This window comes from Mesoplodon bidens (genome assembly GCF_964165515.1).
Source record: "Mesoplodon bidens genome assembly, chromosome: 15".
NCBI classification, from domain to species: Eukaryota; Metazoa; Chordata; class Mammalia; order Artiodactyla; family Ziphiidae; genus Mesoplodon; species Mesoplodon bidens.
This window is the reverse complement of record NC_138171.1, coordinates 8,521,303-8,543,214: the sequence shown is the minus strand read 5'-3', so window position 1 is coordinate 8,543,214 and position 21,912 is coordinate 8,521,303. Positions and strand designations below refer to the sequence as shown.

General features: G+C 42.4%; 1 protein-coding gene across 1 annotated transcript in view; it reads right to left on the bottom strand.

Moving 5' to 3' along the window:
• The window catches only part of BCAS1 (brain enriched myelin associated protein 1), a 118,978-nt gene that overhangs the window by 28,915 nt on the left and 68,151 nt on the right, over positions 1–21,912 (bottom strand). Inside the window, exons 5-7 of the mRNA XM_081255197.1 lie at positions 20,382–20,528; positions 19,087–19,131; positions 9,417–9,593 (exon numbers count right to left, since the gene is read on the bottom strand). Of these exons, the coding sequence (XP_081111323.1) occupies positions 9,417–9,593; positions 19,087–19,131; positions 20,382–20,528 (369 nt within the window). The remainder of the gene's footprint in view (positions 1–9,416; positions 9,594–19,086; positions 19,132–20,381; positions 20,529–21,912) is intronic.

The following is a 21,912-nucleotide window of genomic DNA, read 5'->3' as shown; positions in this document are numbered from 1 at the left end:
CTGAGCCCATGTGCCACAGTGACTGAAGCCCCCGCACTTAGAGCCCATGCTCTACAACAAGAGAAGCCACCCCAATGAGAAGCCCGTGCACGGCAGCGAAGAGTAGCCCCCGCTCGCCCAACTAGAGAAAGCCTGCATGCAGCAACAAAGACCCAATGCAGCCAAAAATAAAATAAACAAAATACATAAATTTATTTAAAAAAAAAGAATCACTTTGTGTGTGTGTGTGTGTGTGTGTGTGTGACTGTGTGGGCTTCTTTCTCCTCTACCAGACTTGCTCTCTTGCTAGATGAGATCTTCAGCTTGGACCACTTATTTTTCCTTATCTTCTCATACTGAAGCTTACCTGCGCACAAAATATGTCCCTAAAATGGACTGTGGGTTTTCTGGAAGCTTCTGATTGTCAGAAAATTATAGCACACTCAGAAGGAATTGCAAGCAGTGTAGCTTTCTTGGAACTACACCCCTTCTCCCGAGACCACCTGGATGCTATTTAATCCTATGAAAAGGCAAAGAGTTAAATGATATTTTAAAAGCCAGACCTCCTTAAACCTGACCCACAAAAGTTTCAAGAGTCAATATACTGTCTATGTTAGGCTGAGAAAACCCTCCCACTATGTAAGAACGGCACTTTTAGGTTTTCAAGGCCTCTTTCCTGTCCCAGTTGGTTGTAAGGAGACTAGTTTGTGCTTTGGTTTCCTGTGTCTGGCAAGTTCTTGGCTGTTGACTGCTCACTGTTTTCTAGAGGAAACTGAGAACTGGGTGTAGGCGATGGTGCGGCGTGGAAGGAGCTATTCTGAACAGTGATGTTTTCATCATCTTTGTTATCGCTTCAGATGTCCAGACCCTTCTGATGTTTCAAAAGTTGGCATTATAAGTACTGTCTGTTTCAAAAGAAATGAATATTCCCCACTTCAAAGTTCTACTACCCAGCAAAACACTCCTTATTTTGGGAATTAACCCAGTGGGACATTTCTCAAAAGTCAGTAATTTGCATACCATTTTCACGATTCTTGAGCTGCCCATGTACCATCTGTATTTACGTGATATTTTTCTTTAAGTTGACTACCTTTTTACTTAAACAAATATATTTTAAAAGAAAGCATCTTATCCTTATCACGAATGTAATATCAACATCCTCCCTGTAACCAAAAGTATGTATCAAAACTACTGCAACGAATAAAACAAAAATGCTCATTAAATTCTAATTATTTTTAAGTTTTTGTTAAAAAGAGAGACCAGCAAGTGTTAGCACAGTAAAAAAATGCCTATTAATATCATGAAGAGATTTTATAATTAAGGTCACCAAAGAAAAGGGAGTCGAATGGCGAGAAGATAACTTTGCATCACATGACTGATTAAATGTTTAGGGCTGTCTTCAAGAACCACTCAAAATCATTTTGCACATTTTTGTACCTTTGCACACTGGCCTAAGGGCATGGCCTTCATGTTGGGGTGGCTGAAATCCAGTTAAAAGAAGGACCCCAAAACGGATATCGAGACACCAGGTTCCTGTTTCCCTTTAGCGTTCGGCACATGTAAGGAAAACCTGCTCAGAACCCAAGTCTAGAGCATCTTGGGCTAAGGAGTCAGGTTCAAATTCACTGTTTTAGCTGTGCAACCTTGGGCCAGTCAACCACAGCTCTCTGAGCCTCGGTTCACCTACTCAAAAGTGGGCTATTAGACCGTTACCAATCAGAGGGTTGTTCTAAGGAATAGATACAGTAAAGCCTGTGAAGGGAAAGTCATGGCTGAGGAGAGCTGAGACTCACCTACGTCCGGTGGCTGGGGTCAGGCCACACAGCTCCTCCCGGTACGTATGTGAAGACCTCCCTTTCCATGGGCGTTAGAGACTCTGGAAGGTGTGTGTCTGGTGGGAGGAACAACTGAAGCCATGTTTGCAATGAGGGGTCAGTTGTCTACAGTCTTTTCTAGAAGTTAGAAGGCATGGGAGGAGAAGAAATAAAGACTTTAAGAAAAGGACATCAGAAAGAGAATTCACCAATGGAAGTTAGGACTCCAGGCAAGCCAGCTACCTGCAGGGGGAGTTCTGGGTAGGATGCTGGTGGCTGGTAGACCAACTCAGACCAGCTCAGCTACCCTCGAGTTGGGCGTGCACTGGGGAGAAAAGGGCTGCGTGGATGCCGAGGGTGGGTCTTGTTAAATGGTGTCACTCTGTGTCCCGAGCCACTGCTCCCAGAGCTGAGCACCACACAGAAAGAGAGTTTTCTCCTACTGCTTTGCAAGTGGCAGGGGAACTATGGCAGGCTCATGAGGACATCAGTGAGGCATCGGGTAAGTTGGTGTGGACCTTCTCCTTGGTGGCTCTGGTGATAGTGGTGTGGTTTGGGAGTGATCACCCAGTAGAGACATATGGGGGCCTGGACTGATCTGTGATCACATTTCTTAGATTCCTAGAACTATTTGAATGGGATGAGTAGGGGTGTGGATTGACGTGCTTCAGTCGATGAAAACTGCTGATGTTAATCTCATATGTGTAAAGCACTTAGCACAGTGCCCGCACATAGGATGTGTCCAATTAATGGAAACGATTTTTGTGAATGCTGGGGAAAAGTGGCATAAATTAGGCCTCCTTGACCTATTTAAGACTTTTCTTAGGGAACCCTCCTACATTGTTGATGGGAATGTAAATTGGTGCAGCCACTATGGAAAGCAGTATGGAGGTTCCTCACAGAACTAAAAATAGAGTCGCAATATGATCCAGCAATCCTACTCCTGGGCATATATGTGGACAAAACTATAATTCAAAAAGATACATGCACCACTATGTTCATAGCAGCACTATTCACAATAACCAAGACATGGAAACAGCCTAAATGTCCATCAACAGATGAATGGATAAAGAAGATGTGGTACATATATGTATGCAATGGAATACTACTCAGCCATAAAAAAGAATGAAATAATGCCATTTGCAGCCACGTGGATGGACCTTGAAATTATCATACTAAATGAAGTAAGTCAGAAAGAGAAAGACAAATACCATACATCACTCTTATGTGGAGTCTAAAATATGACAGAAATAAACTTATCAACAAAACAGATACAGACTCACAGACATAGAGAACAGACTTGTGGTTGCCAAGGGGGAAAGGGAGTGGGGGAGGGATGGATTGGGAGTTTGGAATTAGCAGATGCAAACTATTCTATAGAGAATGGATTAACAACAAGGTCTTACTGTATAGCACAGGGAAATATATTTAATATCCTGTGATAAACCATAATGGAAAAGAATATGATAAAGAATGTATATACGTATGTATAACTGAATCACTTTGCTGTACAGCCGAAATTAACACAACATTGGAAATCAACTATACTTCAATAAAATATATTAAAAAATCTTTTCTTGACTAATTCCATGTTGCTTTCAAAATTTCCTTATATCTGGCTCAGATATATGTTTGCTCCTGAATCCCTTCAGAGCAGACATTTTTAACACTGCTCTTAGGTTATACTGGGTTCCAGCACTGGAATGGGGTACAGGATGGTGTGGATCTCAGTTAAAATCGTGATGACCTGCTCCCTACAGGATAAGTGGCAAAACAAAAATTCGTAAAACAAAAATCCCAGGACATCCTAACTTCAGCCCATGGTGCCAGTATTTTGAGATCCTTATTGTTTATATTTTGGATTGCATTAATGAGCCCACACAGCCTGTAAACTTGACAAAAGCGCCTCACAGTTTATTGACCAACTTACAAATAAAAACTCTGAATAAACAGGCCAGAGGCCAGATTCCAGAGGCTGTCCCAAAGACAGCTTCTTGCATGTGGTTTTGATCCTCTAATAAATATCCTTTGCTGGCTTGCATCTACCCATCTTGTGAACATGCCTTAGATGCGACACTACAGAACTGAAGAAAAACAGTAATACTAACAAAGATAATAATAATGATAACAACCCATATTACTGGGCTCTGCGTTAGGCAGCAGGTTAATTTTTTTACGTGAGTATTCCATGTCGGTCTTCAAAATGGAAGCAGATCTCCCCTAATTTCTAGGCCTCGGCTCCGATACCCATTAAATTTTGCTCTTATTCTAAAACAATACCTCCCTTTGAAGTCTGAGGTGTGTCTCTAATTCTCCTTCAAAGCTGACACCCTGGATCTCACATTTCATGTGTATCTGTAACCAGGATGGTTTCCACGTTCAATACCCAACTACAGACAAAGACATCGGACAACTTCTTCCTTTTCTCCTCATCTTTTCCACACAGCAAAAAGCCTATGAGCTGAGGACCCAGCAGAACCAGATTCCAGTTCATCATTTCCACTGCCAGCGAGTACGCTGTGATGGATGATCTCTGAGGAGAAGGAGAGAAGACTAACTCTTCCACACTGGGAATATGTTTGGGAAAGGAATTTCAGAGACAGGAAGGAAAATCGGATGGCACAGCAACTCACTTCAAAGTGAATGAGAGAGAATGATTCTGAAGTGCAAGGTCGATTTCTGTGGACCACAGGCGTCTATTAGGTTCTCAAGCCCTTCAGCCAGAGGAACATGATAACGTGTGGGGCTGGTCAGGAAACACACAGAGCGTGGGATTCTCATTCGAATCTCAAAACCAGGAACACTTCAATCTTTTTCAATAAACTGGACATCTGGCTGTTATCTGGTGAGTCTAAAAATTGTCCAATCTCATTAACAACAACAACAAAAATCCAGTTTGAAATCTAAAGGATCTTGTCTGGACATTTATATTGCCAAGAATAAGGATCTAAATAGCATATGTACTTATCATATAAACGTGATTAACAAGAGCTCCTCTCCTTTAAAGAGCGCATTTCAATTCTTAAAGGAATGTTTCTTTAAAATGCTGCCACACGGTAGCACTTAAGCCAGAAGGCACCCTGTTGCTACCAAGTCTTCCAGAAGCACCATTTGGATCACGTGACAGCTGTTCTGAGTTCATTGATTTCACGGTGGACCTAAGAGTTTTTCTATCAAGTCTGGATACTTCATCCCATCTTTCAAATGCTTCCATAACTGTCCAGCCCTGTGCCGGGCTTTCTAAGCCAGGATCCCCATGGATTCTGGGATCACACACAGGATTCTGTATTTGAAACAAATAACCCAGAGGAGTCAAAGGAATTTTTAAGTTCTCTTAGTCTATTTTGACCTACACTGACTGTTCCCTTGTCTAAACAGCCATAGCATTTTTAACCTGTATTCCACGAATTAACAAAGGATTCCACCCTTGACTGTTGTGTAATGGAGCTTTCACTCACTGAATGCCACTCACTTTGCATTCATTTTCCAACTCAGTTCTCCCCCAGATCATGAAAGGTAGGTACCACCTCCTACTTTCAGAGATGAGGAAAGTGAGGCTTGGAGGGTTTAAGTCTCTGCTCACATTCAGACAGCCAGGATTTGACTATGTGTCTCTTTGGCTTCAGAATTCACATTATTTTTCTACTTCATCATTTGTCTCTCCCAAAGGAAAGCAGGAAAAATCTGTTTTGAAGATGCTCCAAATGTATCATTTACTAATTGTGTGCAGGCACATACACATACACACGCACGCATGCACGCATGCGTGTATATCCTATTCCTCCAAATGGACTTCAAGTTTTTGATGGTAGCAAATATGTCTTAGACTTGTTTTGTACCTCGGGTGCTATTGGCACTAGAAGCCCCACGTGGATTTTCAGATCATAACCAGCGATGTCATACTTGAAGAAATGCGGGTAACACCGTTCACTGAGCACTTAGTATGTCTCAGATGCTCTCCATGTAAAGGATTGGATTCTCATAACAACACTGTGAGATAAACACAGTGCCTATTTTACAGATAGGAAAATAAAGGCTCTGAGTGGTCAAGTCATTTGCCCAAGGTTACATAGTCCCACCTTTCTGATTCTGACTGTTACGCAAACTTGCCATCCCCAAGATTTTTTAAGATAATCTACTCCAATCTTTTTACTCAACAGAGGAGGAAAAAGAAACCCAAACAGAGTAAATAACTTCTGTGAGGTCACAGAGCAAATGGTATTCCAGTTAACCCTGAACAATCAAGGGCGCAGCTAGGCCACATAACTGGATTTAAACATTTTCTGGCAAACACAACATAATTTGAAGCTAATTTTCTCGAAGGTTATTTTTGTTTTTGTTTATAATAAGAACTACTTTAGCAATCAAGACTATAAATCAAAATAATGCATAGTTTCATCCTGACAGCCTGTTAGGGGAAAAATTCATTTCTGATGTTCATAATTGCAAACTTCAAAATGTGTTTGTTTAAAAGCTTTTCAATTAAAAGAGAAGAAAGCGAGCTTAGGGTTAGTTAGTGGAAATATCAGCATTTTCTGGTGTTTCCCTTTGTTTGTTTTTCAAAATTTTTACAAGAATGGTTTTATAGCCAAAGCTTTTTCTAATTTAAAGAAAAGAAAACAAAGACTTTCATTTTGTTTCCTACTAGAAATAAGTTCCTTCATGAGAATGTAAGCTACCAGAGGGCAGCAATCTGTTCACGGATATTTTTTCAATGCCTAAAACGTAGCGCACACACCCCCCCAAAAAAAATTAGCACAAAGAAAGTGATTAAAACTACTGTTGAATGAGTGACTCTCCCCTATTTCACTTCCATATAATCTATTCTTTCAGATTGGGTGAAAGAAGGAAAGACAAGATTTACAGGAGACTTGGTTTTTAGTTTCTCTTAACCTCACTGTTTTTATGATCTACTAAAATAAAAGTCAGATAATGGTGAAAAAACAGTGAGACTGAAATAAATGAATAGATGAATGCCCAGCGGTCCTGACTTTTATTTTCAATGGAAAGAGCCGGAATTTCAAAGAGGAACCAACACATCCCTCATAGATGCCAAAGATAAGGAAAGATGAAGCATGTGAAGTTTAGAAGCCTCTCCAGACTGGATGGCACAGAGAGATGCAGACGTGGACACGTTAGTGTTCCAACCCTCTGAGCATAAATGACAGAAGGAGGAGGGACCACTCATCAAACGCTGTTGTGTGAACCGCGGTGGTGGTGATGGTGGTGGGGAGGCATTTACTGGCCTTTTTAAATTTAATCCTCGCTCATTTCCATGGCATGGCTACTATTATCATTTGCATTTCACAAATGAGGAAACTGAGGCTCATGGAGGTGGATTGGGACTCCGAGTGGGATCTGTCTGACTCTAAGCTTTTAACCCTGCATCAGTGTTCCTCCAACTTCAGTGGTTTGCTGACCTCCAGTATAGTTCTGCCACGTTGTACCCACCATCTGTGGCAGCCATGGCCGTGTGCTGGTCAGATTTCCCTGCAAGAAAGGCAGGCTTCGATTGTCACGCCTTCGCATCCGCTACTGCTGAGATCTCCTCACTGCTCCCCGGAAACGACTGAGCACAGAGAGGGTGCTGGGCTGGTCCTGTCCAATGCAGGACTCCCCCCGGGGCACGCTCTGCTCTGGGGGACGCCCCCGGCCCGGCTCAGCACCACCGCCACCTGAGGTCTTTCCAATCCTCTCCTCCTTCCCCCTCTCCCTGCACAGAGGTGTCAGCCCCTCGCTGTGGTCTGCAGCCTCTCGCCACCCACTCCTGCACCCTTCCCTTTATTCTCCACAGTCGGTTTCCTCCGATAAATCTCCTGCACATCAATTCTGTCTTAGTGTCCACTTCCTGGAGGACCCCGATTTACCGTTATTTACTTATTATCCGTACCATTAATTATGTAACCCTTTCCTTTTAATTGGATTACCTTTTTAAACTAAATCTATAGAGTCTCACCTTGACCAAAATATATGTTAAATCTTGAGTTTAATGTGCGAGTTTTATTTTTCCTAATACACTTTGAATATATGTATATATGGCTATTTAAGTAAAAATATTTGAATATGAGTCACTGAAGTCTCTCCCTTGCCACCAATATATGGATGTAATTTTCTTGGAAATTGTTCCCTTCATTATATTGCTGATAAAATATTTTTGTAAAAAAAGATTGGTGAAGAAGGAGATTAGAACAGAATGCCAAGTGACATCATCCCAAGTTTTCATTAAGTCTGAAGAGTTTGTGTTCTGGGCAGAACCTAGAAGGGAGATTTCTGTACAACAGAAAACACACAGGAGAAAATTTCAGAAATCCAGCTGGATTCTGGACAAGAGCATAAACTAACAGCACAGCGGCATCTGCATTTATCACCTTCCTTGCATTGCGTGCCAAGTGGCATGGATGTTTTGTTGAAATGGCTCAGTTAGATTTTTCCAGCTCTATTCTACACCTGCCCCCACCACCTCCCCCCGCCCCATCCCTGACTTCTTGCTCATCTTTGGGCCACATTTAAAACAGGCAAGAGTTCTGCCTCTGTCTGGCAGCTGAGGTTTGCTCAGCAGTGAGGATCAAGGAATGGCTCTCAGAATGACTCAGCCCCGCCCACCTCATTCCCTTGCTCTGCACCTTAATTCTACAAGGGAAAAGAATTCAGACAGCGGTTTGGATTTTCCTCTCACAGAGCACCTTGTGGGCTTGCCCTGGTGGTGAACTGGTTGACGATCAAGGAGATGGAGACCTTGGGGCTGCTGATGGCTGCTTCCATCTGGCTGGGGTAGGGGGGGCAGAGAGCCCAGAGGCAGCTTAACTCGCCAGGCTGGGAGAGCTCAGAGACAGCCAGGAGGAAACCAGAGTAACCCACATTGTATTAGTTTCGTTTGTTTGTTTGTTTGTTTTGGAACTAAAAATATATTCATTCACAAGTCTTAAATCTAAGGAAGACTGAAGATACAAGAATGGCCAAAGACGTTCAGTGAGCAAAACAACATTGATGTTAAATAAATATACTAACAGCCTCAAGCTGTTAAAGGGACAAGGAGAAATATTGTACTGTGATGAAAGGAACAATCTACCCAACGATCCAATTTTTAGGAAATGGGCAAAACTTATGAATAAACAATTCACAGAAAAACATTACCGGTTCTTAACACAGATAAAAAGGCACCCTACCTCATTCATAAACTATACATAATTTAAAATTACACTTGAGTACTATTTTTCACTCTGTAAGATTGGCGAGTATTAAGAAGTTTGATAAAACGCCATTGTCAAGGGTGTAGGATAATGTGCTCCCTTATACTGCTGGTGGGGGCATAACCTTTATGTAACACACCATTTTAGAAAGAAAATGAAATCATGAAATACCATAACCCTCTGTCATGAACCGGATTAATTCCAAGAATGAAAAATTCTACTTGTTCATTTCCTTTTCTTTCCCACAAAACACATGCTTCTAACACGATAGGTATTTCATTTTTCCCGGGGGTTAGTTAGAAGTCTTCAGCTCAATCATTTTGGAGAACAAGAAACTCCAAGCATTGCTGAATACATCAGTTGGCCCAATAGAAACCATATCTCAAGTCATCCTAGCCCCAAGGACTCTCCAAATCTTGAAACTAGGACTTACCTTTTTCCAGAACAGTTTGCCCAGAGGCAGAGAGGTGGGGCCCCCCTTTTCCTTGGCACCTTCCTTTGCTATTTCAGTGGATGTAGAATTCTTGGCAGCCCCTTGGGGCTCCTGGGGCGTAACATTGCCTTTGTCTGACTTGAGGTCGGCTGAAGTGGCGGGTGACTTTTCGGCACCCTATAAGAGTTCAAAAAACTTAAAATGATCTCAGGATTTCAAAAGCAAAAGATCTCTTTTTTACAAATATGGACTGGGGTTATGCATGTCAACTGTTTTCTTCATAATTTTCTGTATTTTCCAAATATTCTACATGGATGTGGATTTGTGTTAAAATCTTGGAAAAAGATCAAGATATATTCCTTTTGCAGAAAAAAAATAAATATATAGAACCATTATGTAACATGTTTATGTAAGTAACGCATTAGGACTCAAAGTGATTGGAAGAGGCACTTGGCTGTTAGAATGTTAGGTCGTGTTGAGGACCCTGGTCTTCTTTCGACGATGGTTATGGCAGTAAAAATAGTCTGAACATGCACCTTCAGTACACACGTATTTGTTTACATGATAAAGATGTATTGTTTTACTAATCCAAATGTGAAATGAAAGATGGGTTCCAATAAATATACTTCAAAAAAGAAGTGCTGAAGTTTTCCTCTCACACTCTGCTTTAGAGATTACTATAGTGATCTATAGTCTACAAAGTTTAGTCTATAAAGATCTATAGTCTATAGAGTTTGTGTAAGGAACTCAGGGAAGAGGTTTGAGTTTGAAGAGCATCCACAACCCCCATTTCTTCACTTTTAGATGCCGCCTCCACATCTAAATTAGATGTGACTGGATGGATTGTAATTGATATAAAACTCCAAATGCTATTCACTCAGTCCCTCTTCTCTTTCTCTCCCCCACCCTCTCTCCCCTCCCCCCATCTCTCCCACTCCGAGTGGCCAGGCTGAGGTCCAATTCCAGGACATCTGATCTCTTCAGTGACTGGGCTGTCATTTCCATGCTCTGCCACCTCCTGACTCATGGGACAAAGGAAGAGTTAGGAGAGTTACAGTCTCCATTTATCTCAACGTGAGTGAACACTGCATTAAAATTTTTAACACTGGGCTCACCTGACCTAACCTCGTCATCTTAAGCATCTTCATTTTAATGATCCTTGGTCCAGGGACTTGTGACACAACCCTTTAAATTCCCAGGGAGGTCAGATCTTTGACTACATTTTCTGAATAAGAGAAAAAAAAATCTGGCAGTAAAAACAGGGTGTGGAAAAATTCAGGACGTTTCAGAGTATTTTTGACGTTGGAAAGAGTCTTAGAGACCACCTGATCGAATGCCCGAATTTTCATGGATGGGGAAATTGAGGTCTACGATCTACCCTACACTAACCAGGGGCACAGTCTGGTCTCAGATCCAGACTTCCGGCTCCTATCTGGCGCTCTTTCCACACTGCACGTTGCCCCTCCAAAGGGAGTTCACAAATCATGTGAACTTTACTCTCTGATGTAAGACAGTATCTTCTGTGCTGACTTTTTTGACACTAAGAAGGAGTCATTTATTGAACAGATTCTATGTTCGAGTCAGGAGCTACAGGGCCAATGTATAGAAATGACTTTTGTGATAGGTGATCCTGGAATAATCCCAGTTCCATTTAAAAATGTATAAAACCGCATAATGCTAGGGTTTAAAATAACCTCTGCCTTGTATCAACAGTGCAATCAAAATGGCTGAGCTCAGACGGTTCTGCATTTATGCATGTTCCAAATGGTCTCGGACACCTGGTGCTGTTTTAGCTCTAGATGGTAATTAAATTAACAAGCACTGGTTGAAGGGGAAGTGCCCTCCACCAACTAGCTTGCTTGCTTTTCCAGAAAATAGGAGGAAAGTATCATGATTTATTCATTCACTCATAAAAAATGCATCGACTGCCTTCTATGACCTGAGATGCGTACTGAGTGCTGGGGTTACATGTCCTCATAGAGAGAGAGAGAGAGACACCAAACAAATAATTCCACAAATGTATGTAACATTTCAACTACGATAAGTGCTGTGGGGTGGAGGGAAGGATTTGGTGCTAAAAAAAAAAAAGGCTAAACTAGGAAATTCGATCCATCATGGCCATCAGGAAGGCTTGATAGAGAACGGGATGCTGTGCCATGACCTGAAGGGTGACTAGAAATTAGCTGCAGGAGGGAGGAGAAGCACAGCAGGCACAGAGAACAGCGTGCTCTCAGCGCCCTCAGAAAGCATCCGAGAGCTGTGATGGAAGCAGGAAGGAAGGGAGTGGCCAGGCGTGGTCCCCAACATCAACCCCCCTTCTGCTTTCTTGGGAAAATCCCCACTTGCTCAAGGGGTCCATGTTAGACCAAGACTCTGAGGTGGGGGGGCGTGAGGCTGACCTCACTTCTGTCTCTAAGAAAGGGTTCTTGTTGGCTTAAGGAAACCATCCATCCTGCTCATGTCATTACAGCAGATGCTCCATTGCTCTGCACTGCTTTGATTTAAATTCTGCTGCTTTCCTTTCTATACTTAGAGATGCCGTGTTACCTGACCAGCTCCTGGCTACCCCTTTGTATGTGCTCAGCCTACTCAGCCAAAGCCACATGGGGGTTACCAAAAAAAGCTAGTTCTGGAGTTCTAGACTTCTAGACAGGACGGGTCTAGTTTGCTTAGCCCATCACACGCCTCTGGTTTGGCTGTTTTTACCCTTTCCTTTTGCTCCCTTCAGCCTCCTCTCTCTCTCAGCCTCTTGAAGAGGGACTAGGGCCCGAGCAGACTAGGCACAGAGATGGCCAACTTTTAACTCTGATGTAATGGTAACAATAAAAGGCACCAGTGCCAGGCACCGTTTTAAGCAATTGAACGTTCTAACAACAAACAGTCCTAGGAGGAAGGAACTAATTGTTATGTCCATTTTACAGTTAGGGAAATTTGGGTCCCAGGTGGTTAAATAACTTGCCTGTGATTGCACTTATAAGGCGACAGAGTTGGCATCTGAATCCAGGGAGTCTGATACCCAAACCCAGACTCTGAATAGCTACTCTGTCTACACTGCTTCCAACAGACCAAGGTCTCCCCACTCCATGTGCTGTTGTGTCCATCAGGGGATGGAACCGTTTACGCCATATGCATTCTCAGCCACAGCAATCTTAACTCCACGTGGGGGAGAGTTGGGGGGTGAGATTCCCCTTGTTCTTGGGGTGGTGTGTTATGGGCAACTTTTAGATGTTTATATTGCCTGTGGTCCTACTGAGGGCCACAGTAGGGCTTCCCTGGTGGCGCAGCGGTTGAGTCTGCCTGCCGATGCATGGGACGTGGTTTCATGCCCCGGTCCGGGAAGATCCCATGTGCCGCGGAGCGGCTGGGCCCGTGAGCCATGGTCGCTGAGCCTGTGCGTCCAGAGCCTGTGCTCCGCAATGGGAGAGGCCACAACAGTGAGAGGCTCACGTAACGCAAAAAAAAAAAAAAAAAAAAAAAGAAAAGAAAAAGGGCCACAGTACATCAACAGATAAAGTGTAGCTGTTGTACTAAAATTCCAAGGGGAGAAGGGCAATTAGGGAGAAAATATCTCAAGAAGCTTCATGGTGGAGGGGTGATAATGGGAAAAAAGTTGAGAAACACATCTGTACTGATCAGTTTTGTTGGGAAATGGCCAATTCTCTTCGCTCTGGGAAGATACCCTGAGATCTTCGAAAAACATGACAAGGACATGACTCTATCATATGTATAGTAATATAATATAACAAATATATCTGTGTAGCTGTTGAGTATGCATCTCTCTGGCCAGAGTATGAGTTCTGTGAAGGTAAGGCTGTTATGTCTTAGTCACCATTACATTCCTACCTCCCATCAGACCCAGTGTCTGGCTCCAAACAGGCATTAAATAAATAACAAATTAATTGTACGAGAGGGGCCACAGAGAGCTACCCACATAGCATCCTGCCATGTCATGTTTCCGTCCACCCACCCCCTCCCTACAGGGCTGTGGAGTCTCACACCCCCGTGGGTCATCCTCTCCCTGCCTACTCATCTCCTCGCTTCCCAGAGAAGTGCCCCAAATGGTGTGCTGACAGCACCAACTGAACTCATACTCTTTGTCTGCATGACGGAGGAGATTACGAAAATTCTATCCATGTGTTTTGGAGACAATCCCCTGAGTAGGGTTGCCAGATTTAGCAAATAACAGGGAGACTATAGGATGTCCTGTTAAATCTGAACTTCAGATCAACAAAGAATAATTTTTTTGCCTAAGGATGTCCCAAATGTGGCCTGGAACATACTTAGATTTATACTCAAAAATTATTTGCTGTGTATCTGAAATTTGAATTTAACTGGGTACTTGTTATTTATCTGGCAACCCTACCCATGAAATTCTAATGTATTAGATTTGGAGATTGCCTATCAGATGACCTTACCTTCTTCCACAAGAAGTTTTCATCATTTTCACAGTTGAGTGTGGGAGAGGGGACGTGTTAGTAAGATGGAAACATTGTACCAAGAACCAAAAAACAATGAATGTGTGGCGTAAGCTTATGAACCCTATGATATATTAGCTGCTAATATTTTAACTGCCTTACGGAGAGGGTGGGCATTGAGCAAACCTGAGTGGGGAGGGGAACATTTCTGGGCGTGGCAAAGACATCCTAAAACAATGTCCTGCTTTGTGTGCATGTGTCGTGTCCAGCGTTTGCAGGTCGTGTGAAAAGGTTTTATTCTGAGGAACCGCATGTGATTAAGCCAAGAAAAAAAAAATTCAGATTCAGCAAAGAAACGCTGACCCCCTTATTATTTATAATAATAAACTTATTTCATTGATTAATGTCAGCCTTTCCTCTGCTTTGAAACTAAGCAAATTCTTTTTATAGGAAGGAAAAAATTGACATAAAAAGAAATGAACCGAGGAGTTAACCAGAATTGGTAACCACTGTATTTTTTTTTTAAGAGCAAAACTAGAAGATAACGTTTTATCCTTGAATTTGCTTGGATGTCTTCTTTTCTGTCCTAGGTCACACTGAAATCAAGGAGGATGAGTATTACACCTCCCATAATCATGCAACAAGGTTCATTGATGGACTCTGGCTGGTCAATTTTAATGGCCCTGTTTTCCTATCTTTTTGGACGACAGAACAACCAATTGAGGAAAAGAAAAACACTGTCCTAGGCGTGAAGGTAAAAGCCAATGAGGGGCTTCCCTGGTGGCGCAGTGGTTGAGAGTCCGCCTGCCGATGCAGGGGACACGGGTTCGTGCCTCGGTTCAGGAAGATCCCACATGCCGCGGAGCGGCTGGGCCCGTGAGCCATGGCCGCTGAACCTGTGCGTCCAGAGCCTGTGCTCCGCAACGGGAGAGGCCACAACAGTGAGAGGCCTGCGTACCACAAAAAAAAAAAAAAAAAAAAAAAGCCAAAGAGATCTACCACACTGCTGTATAAAGGAGAATTAAGAACATCTGGGAATTGTCCCCTTACTTTACTTTGACGTAAAAAAACAGACCGAATGTAACTCAAGGCAAAACCTTAGGTCTGTGTTACAGTATCCCAGAAAGGGTTGTTTCTTCTCCGTTGTCCCAGTGGTTTTAGAATCCTCTCCTACCCCAAAAGTCAACTCAGTTGGCAGGATGTGAAGCCAACAATTTGGGGAAGCCCCAGGAATACTGAACTTGGGTGGTCCACTTGTGGGAGGGGAGAGATTCTGGAGGCACGAAATGAATGTCGTGATGAAATGCAGATCTGTGGGGGTTGGGGGAGAGGGAGTCATAGCGTCTTAAACTTTCAAGGCCCCTTACTCACCGAAGCACCCGTGGGAATTCAGCTAGATTCCTTTGTACCAGATCCATGACACACTTCACTAGCAGTTACCAAATGGTCGCCCACGTACAGTGGTACCACTTTTTAATGTTCCCTCCCCCATTGCAGTGTCTCTCATCCACCGCCTTGTCTCGTTACAGGACAAAATAACCCTGTATGGAAATCGAAGGGTGGCTTCATAACATAGTTTGTTTATGCAAATATAGATTCCGCTGGGAGAGCTCTCTATGGAGCTTTTATTTGCATACACAATCCTAGGACTGTAACATCCAGCTGGGGAAGTTTTTCAAATAAGTTCATTCAACTTAATGGAGAATGGTGGATATTTTAAACTAATTTACAAGCATGCTGGCCCAAGTCAGGGGATCCTTTTAATTGATGGTTTCAGGCAAATACTGGCATTTTCGTAGACATTAGAAGAGTGAAATCTCCAAAACTCACTTCTCTGTTGTCTTTACTTCCCAAGAACGTGGAGACAGAACTTGCTCTGCCTTCATTCATTGTTTTGTTCTGCCTGGGCTTCCATTTGGGCTCAGTATAAGTTTAGTTAATACAGGGGAGAGACGGAACAGACCACAGGAAGACAGAATTGTTATCTTGAGGTTAGAAGGGCATTTCCCAAAGTATAGCAAGCATACCATTGGTGGGGTCAGAGATGGCCTTAGATTGTGCTATGATATTAAATAATATTAAAATCGTGGAAATACTTTTCCTTTTTCAATTCTCATCTTTCTAAGACCATTCGGGGGAAAATCTCAGTCTGGTGCTGGTAGAGAAATCTTTAACATTTCCCTACTGCTGGCTAATTGCCTTTTCATAAAGCTAGAAATGGCAGTAGATTCAGAGCTTAACACAAGCGAGACAGCTCTTTCTTTATTGCCCATATAATGGTACATTCCTCTTATGAAAAATGATCTGCTTTTCCAAGAGTGATGTAATACAAAGTTTCTTTTACAGATATCTTTAAATAGGAAGTGAGTCAATTTCAATATAAAAATATCAAGTAAATAGTGGTATATCTGCCAAAAACGATGAAGGTGGTATGCAAACATTCAACATTTGGGAAACACTAGGTTAGAAGAATAATCTCAGAACCCTGGTCCACACTAGGAAAGTAGTCTGAGATGTTTACAATTTTGGGGACTTAAAATCTCTGAAATTTGATTCACATAGTACTTAATTCCCCTCTAATGATTTCTACCACCCAAGGCTCTGTTTTCACTGGAGTGGACCTGGCTGGATACAGGATGGGCACATGTGTCATGTGGTGAAGACCAGGGTTCTTATTTTTCCTCCTGTTTTAACAAGATACAGACCTTATGCCTAAAGAATTTTCTAAAGGCGAGTCCTAGCCTGGGGCTATGCAGATGCTTTTTCTTGGTGCCTTTAGCCTGGATCTCGGATGTCTTCTGCCCAGCTTGTCCATCACAGACACTTTCTGCTTTAGATGCCTTTTGGGCAACAGCAGTCACAGCTTAGAACTTTGTTTTTAAACAGAACGCATTTTTTTCTGTTGTTTTTAAGTGCAGTAATCCACTTTGTCAGTTAGCTGCCGGTATATCACCCCCATCTCCCAATCACAAGACATCATGTGAATGCTTTTCTTTTTCAAACTCTCAAAGACAGTTTGTTAAAGTGCAAATTCACAGTCTATTTCAGGTACATGTTGATTTTCAACATGGCAACCTATTTAAATGACCCAGATTAATGCAGCTCCATTTGCTAAAGACAATGACAAGATATTTAAGCTTTGTCTACAGAACATGTAATATCCAGGTGAAAAAATTTAAAAAATAAAAAAGATAATGCAGTTCCTACCCGATGATTCTTAAAAACCTAAATGCTATTGCCACGTGAAACAGAAGAAAAAAATACCTGAAGACAAGCAATTTATTTTTGCATCCTGGAGTCAAGTACTGCCACTAAATGGCTTTCATTCTCGAACTGATCTCCTCTTTTCCGGTATTAGAAACTTCAGGGAAGCAGTATCACCCACAAAAATTTCAACTGACTTCTAGATGGGCAGATCTCCTGGGCAAAAGATGTTTCTAGAGTGAGTCAGTCCACTGAGCCAAAGTGAGGGGAAATTGGAACTAAAATAGCCCAACTACAACCATTCAGAATTGTTGACTCAAGTCACAAATGGCAGGGGATTTTGTGTGGGCAGCAGTGGAGTATGCTAAAAATTGCCCAGGGCCAAATGAGAAGATGGAGAAAAGTGCTGACATTTCAAAAGCATGAATCTGAGAACTTCAGTAGAAAAGATGTCAAGAAGGCAAGTATGAGAACCAGGTTGGCAGAAAGAGGTCAGTCTGTGGGCATCACGGACAACCTACATTCACAAAACCCGCTTTTGAGATCCAGGTCCATCAGCAATGAGCGCATAGCTCTCTGGGCAGGGCCATGAGATTTTACCACCAGGTACTTTCAGCTGGGACCACATTCTGGGTGGGGGAAGAGGCTTGATGCGTGAGCAGCTAAAGGGAGTGAGGGCATCAGGTCACTCGGGAAGCCACACAACACACCCACATACCCCACTGTTTATAGCCTATTGTGCTGACTATGTGATTTCCAACAATGCAGGACACAGAACCCAAAGAGAAACATTCGGGCCCAACCATTCATTGAACTTGACCCTAGCTGCCTTGTAGCAAATAAATAACCTTATGGGAAAATGCACGTAGATACCTCAGATATATCTTTTTTTCAATGGAAGAAGAAAATTCTAGAGGACCCAATCAGTACAATACAGATGTAATCCTGATGTTCAGTCTGTCCTGCTGTGATTATGGAAATAGGGTTCACCTACATTTGAATAGAGCTCCATGGTTTACCAGGCACTATCACACCTTCATTCAGTTCTGGGGTTGGGGAGGTAGAATTTTTATTGCCCCAGTTTTACAGATGTGGAACTTTGGGTTCAGACAGGTTAGGATCACACAGCTATCAAGTAGCAGGACGGCGGCTCGAACACAGGTCTTCTGAGACAAATTCTGGGATCCTTTTCACAACTTAGCCCCTTCAAATATGGGGAGCAGATATACTGGGTTGGCCAAGCCATTTGTTTGGTCCCAGTGCCTTTCGAAGCACTTTCAGTTATCAAAAGGAGGACACAAGACATTTATCTGTCACCAAGTTAAATTTCCCTCATGATTCCCGTGAAATTTAAACCACGTGTTCTACGAAAGGAAATCGGTTCTCTCAAGTGCAAAGGGAAAACATCTCTAGAAAGTAGTCATTCCAAACAAAATGTACTTTGAGGGGAACTGGCTGAATTTCTAGGATGAAGCGAAAACGCACACACGCTCTAGGGCATCCTAACCCCCTACATGTTCCTTCATTTGGCAAGTGTCAACTGGTGACTACTTCATGCCACCAAGCAATTGCCGTTGCAGCGGAGACTAATTTTTTTCAAATTACAGGAAAAACAAAGCAAGACGTATTTTTTAAAAACCAAAATCTAGCAGCTCACATCTGCTTTAAATTGAGTCTCATGACTTTCGCATTTCCAGTGGCTAACTTTTACCGTATTCCCTGGGTCTCTCTACACACAACTAAAAAGACTAAGATGATATATAATTATTAGTATTCTGTTTTTATTCTGTATAAGAAATTGGTTTCTATGATATTATTTAGCCAGAATTGGCACATATTTCACACTTCCCACCAAAATTTTCATTAAAATACCATTAACGTAAGTGGAACATTTTAAAGACAATCTAACAGCACTATTAAATTGCTAAATATATATATATGTGTGTATGTATATCACACGCACACAAAATTCAAAAAACAAAGACGCATACATAAATCCAAATCCAATTCTACACACAAACACAAACACAAACACACTTCAAATGACCTACCGTGTCTTCCAGATCTTTTTTTGTTTCAGCTTTGTTAGGCGAAACCTTAAAAGTTTGAGAAAAAACAAATGTTAAAAACCATAGCTCTGTAGGGTGTTTCTCTTTCTTTCTTTCTTTTTATTTTAGTTCCCCAACCAGGGACTGAACCTGGGCTCTGGCAGTGAAAGTGCTGAGTCCTAACCACTGCACCACTAGGGAATTCCCTATTTCATATTTTTATTTAGGGTGGTCCACTTCACTCTACAAGTAAGGAATGTAATGAGAAGTCCTTTTAATTTAGTAGAAACCCATGGACTTCTGGGTAATACCTAAGTATACATAAGTTAACAAAGTTAATATTTTATAATGAAATGCATCAGATCTTATACATTCACTAAGAGCTTGACCACATTCAAAACTGTCTCCTGGATGGCTACACACTTTCCAACAAGTCCACCACTAATCCAAACAAATGTACAACCCTTTGGTGTTTGTGGCACATTCGGTTGACTTTTTCTGTTTTATCTTTTCTTTTTTTTTTTTTGGCTGAACGCGGGCCTCTCACTGTTGTGGCCTCTCCCGTTGTGGAGCACAGGCTCCAGATGCGCAGCTCAATGGCCGTGGCTCACGGGCCCAGCCACTCCGCAGCATGTGGGATCTTCCCGGACCGGGGCACGAACCCGTGTCCCCTGCATCGGCAGGCGGACTCTCAACCACTACGCCACCAGGGAAGCCCTGTTTTATCTTTTGAAGTTGGTCTTGGCCTTTGGGAATAGCCCAAACACTTGGAGCTGTCTGTTTAATTATGCATTCACTCATTCAGCCCAGTTTTGAGTGTCTGGCAGGTGCCAAGCTGCGGGGTCTAAAGAGTCAGACAGGAGCAAGCAATGCAAGATGTGGGTCCCTGCCTCCACCCAGTCAAATGGGAGCTTCAGATGTAACAAGATAGAAAGTGATTTCTACAGTTTTATTTGCCATTTGAGTGGCAAAAACGCTTTGATAGGTCAGCAACTCAAGGAAGTATTTTCCAGTTATTTTTATGATCAATGACCATATGATATCCAATTGCGGTAGCATTCTACTACCACATAGCTCATGTCGTATAGTTAATCTCACAGTTCGCAGCAACTAAAGACTCCTTCACTGAAAGCCAGTTCCCTTACGAAGCACATCTTGTCCCTGTTCTCCAATGTCCCAGCTGCATCAAGCCGTTTAGAGCAATAACATTCAAGTATGCATCATTCTTAGATCTAACAAAACTTTTGAGCAACAAAACTTTTGAGGAATAGAATAGAAAAGGAGATGAAACTGCTTACCAGAGTTTTAAAGAAGCTCATGATGGAATTATTATTCTCTGTCTGGGGGTCCTCCTTTGCCACCTCCAGTCCTTCAGGGACCCCGGGGACAGAGCAACTCACAGTTGGGGTTTCCTGTCCTTCGTCTCCCGTGCCGTCAGCTATGTCCTAGGAACAAGACAGAGTTTTCATGGTTGTAACTTGTTGAATGTGGACTCTCAAAGTAATATTTTTGCTTCGCGCCCCTGTCTCCCTTACCCCCTAATTCCAGCCATACTTCTTCTGCCCACGGGGTTGTAGAACAATCAGAAGCTTATGAGAGTCACTCTTCCTTCCCCGCCCCCTCTTTCTAACATAATCAGCATTTGCAGTTAGTTGGAGGGACATTGTTTGGAGCCAGAGGCTAACAAACACAGCAGTGCACGTTGCATCCCAAACAAAAACCCTTTTCTCCCAATTCTGCACAGAGGTTATGTATGATGCCAATATTTCGTGGTCTTCCAGTTTAATCATGGAAGATGCCTCTATTTGATTTCCCACAATCCCCGCAGTGGTGAATTGTATCAACTGAAAAGAAAAGTACTGATGTTTTAAAATAATCATTCCGCTTTCAGGATCTGGGAGTTAACTGTGCGAAGGCTGTGCTATTGGGACGGATTTTCCTCTCTAACTCACCCAGGAGGGTGGGATGCATGCTGAATATCCTCCTTTTTTCACGTTCACTCCCATGACCTTGGGCCAAGCCAGGTTACCTCAAACCCATTCATTTTTCAGGCTCGGGCTCAAGTTTATTTTCTCCACTGAAGTCTTTCTGGGTCACAGCACCCATGGAACCTACTCCCTTCTCTGAGTTTCTAGACCACCTCCTCCCACACACTCACTTGGCACGTGGGTTTACCCTAATGCCAAGGACTGGGCCAGAATAGCCTGCATTAAAAACGGGGTTATTGTGGAACAGTGATAAAAATGCATAAACACACTTCGGTGAATATTTTAAAAAGTAATAATAATGCTTGTATCCCACAGGGTTTCCCTCAGCCCAGCACTCCTTCTTAAATGGAGCAGTGCTTCTTGTGAAATGTCTCTTAAAGAGCTGGAACTTCATAAAGCCAATGCAGATAGAAGCCATGGCCTTAACAAGCTTCTCGGCTTTTCTAGTTAATTCTGGGCAAAACGTGTTTTACTTGGGAAGAGATGAACTTTTAAACAGGTTCTAACATAACTTACTGTTCATATTAGAATAGAACTCTAATGAGTGGAACTTTTTATAATTCCTAGGTATAATTTGGATCCAGGTTGTTAAGTAGGTTGATAAGGAGGATGGCTGAACATTCTGTTTATAGCAGATAAGTGTGGTACACCTACAGGGGTGGTGAGGTTACTTTAGGTGGTGCACACACATGCACACATACATGTGCATGTACACACACGAGGTTAATCTTTAAAAGTGCTTTTTGGAAAGATATTTCTTTGGTACAATGGATATTTTTGCTTGGATGAAGTTGAGTAGAAAAGTTTTAGATAAAATGTTAAATTAAAAACATTACATGGG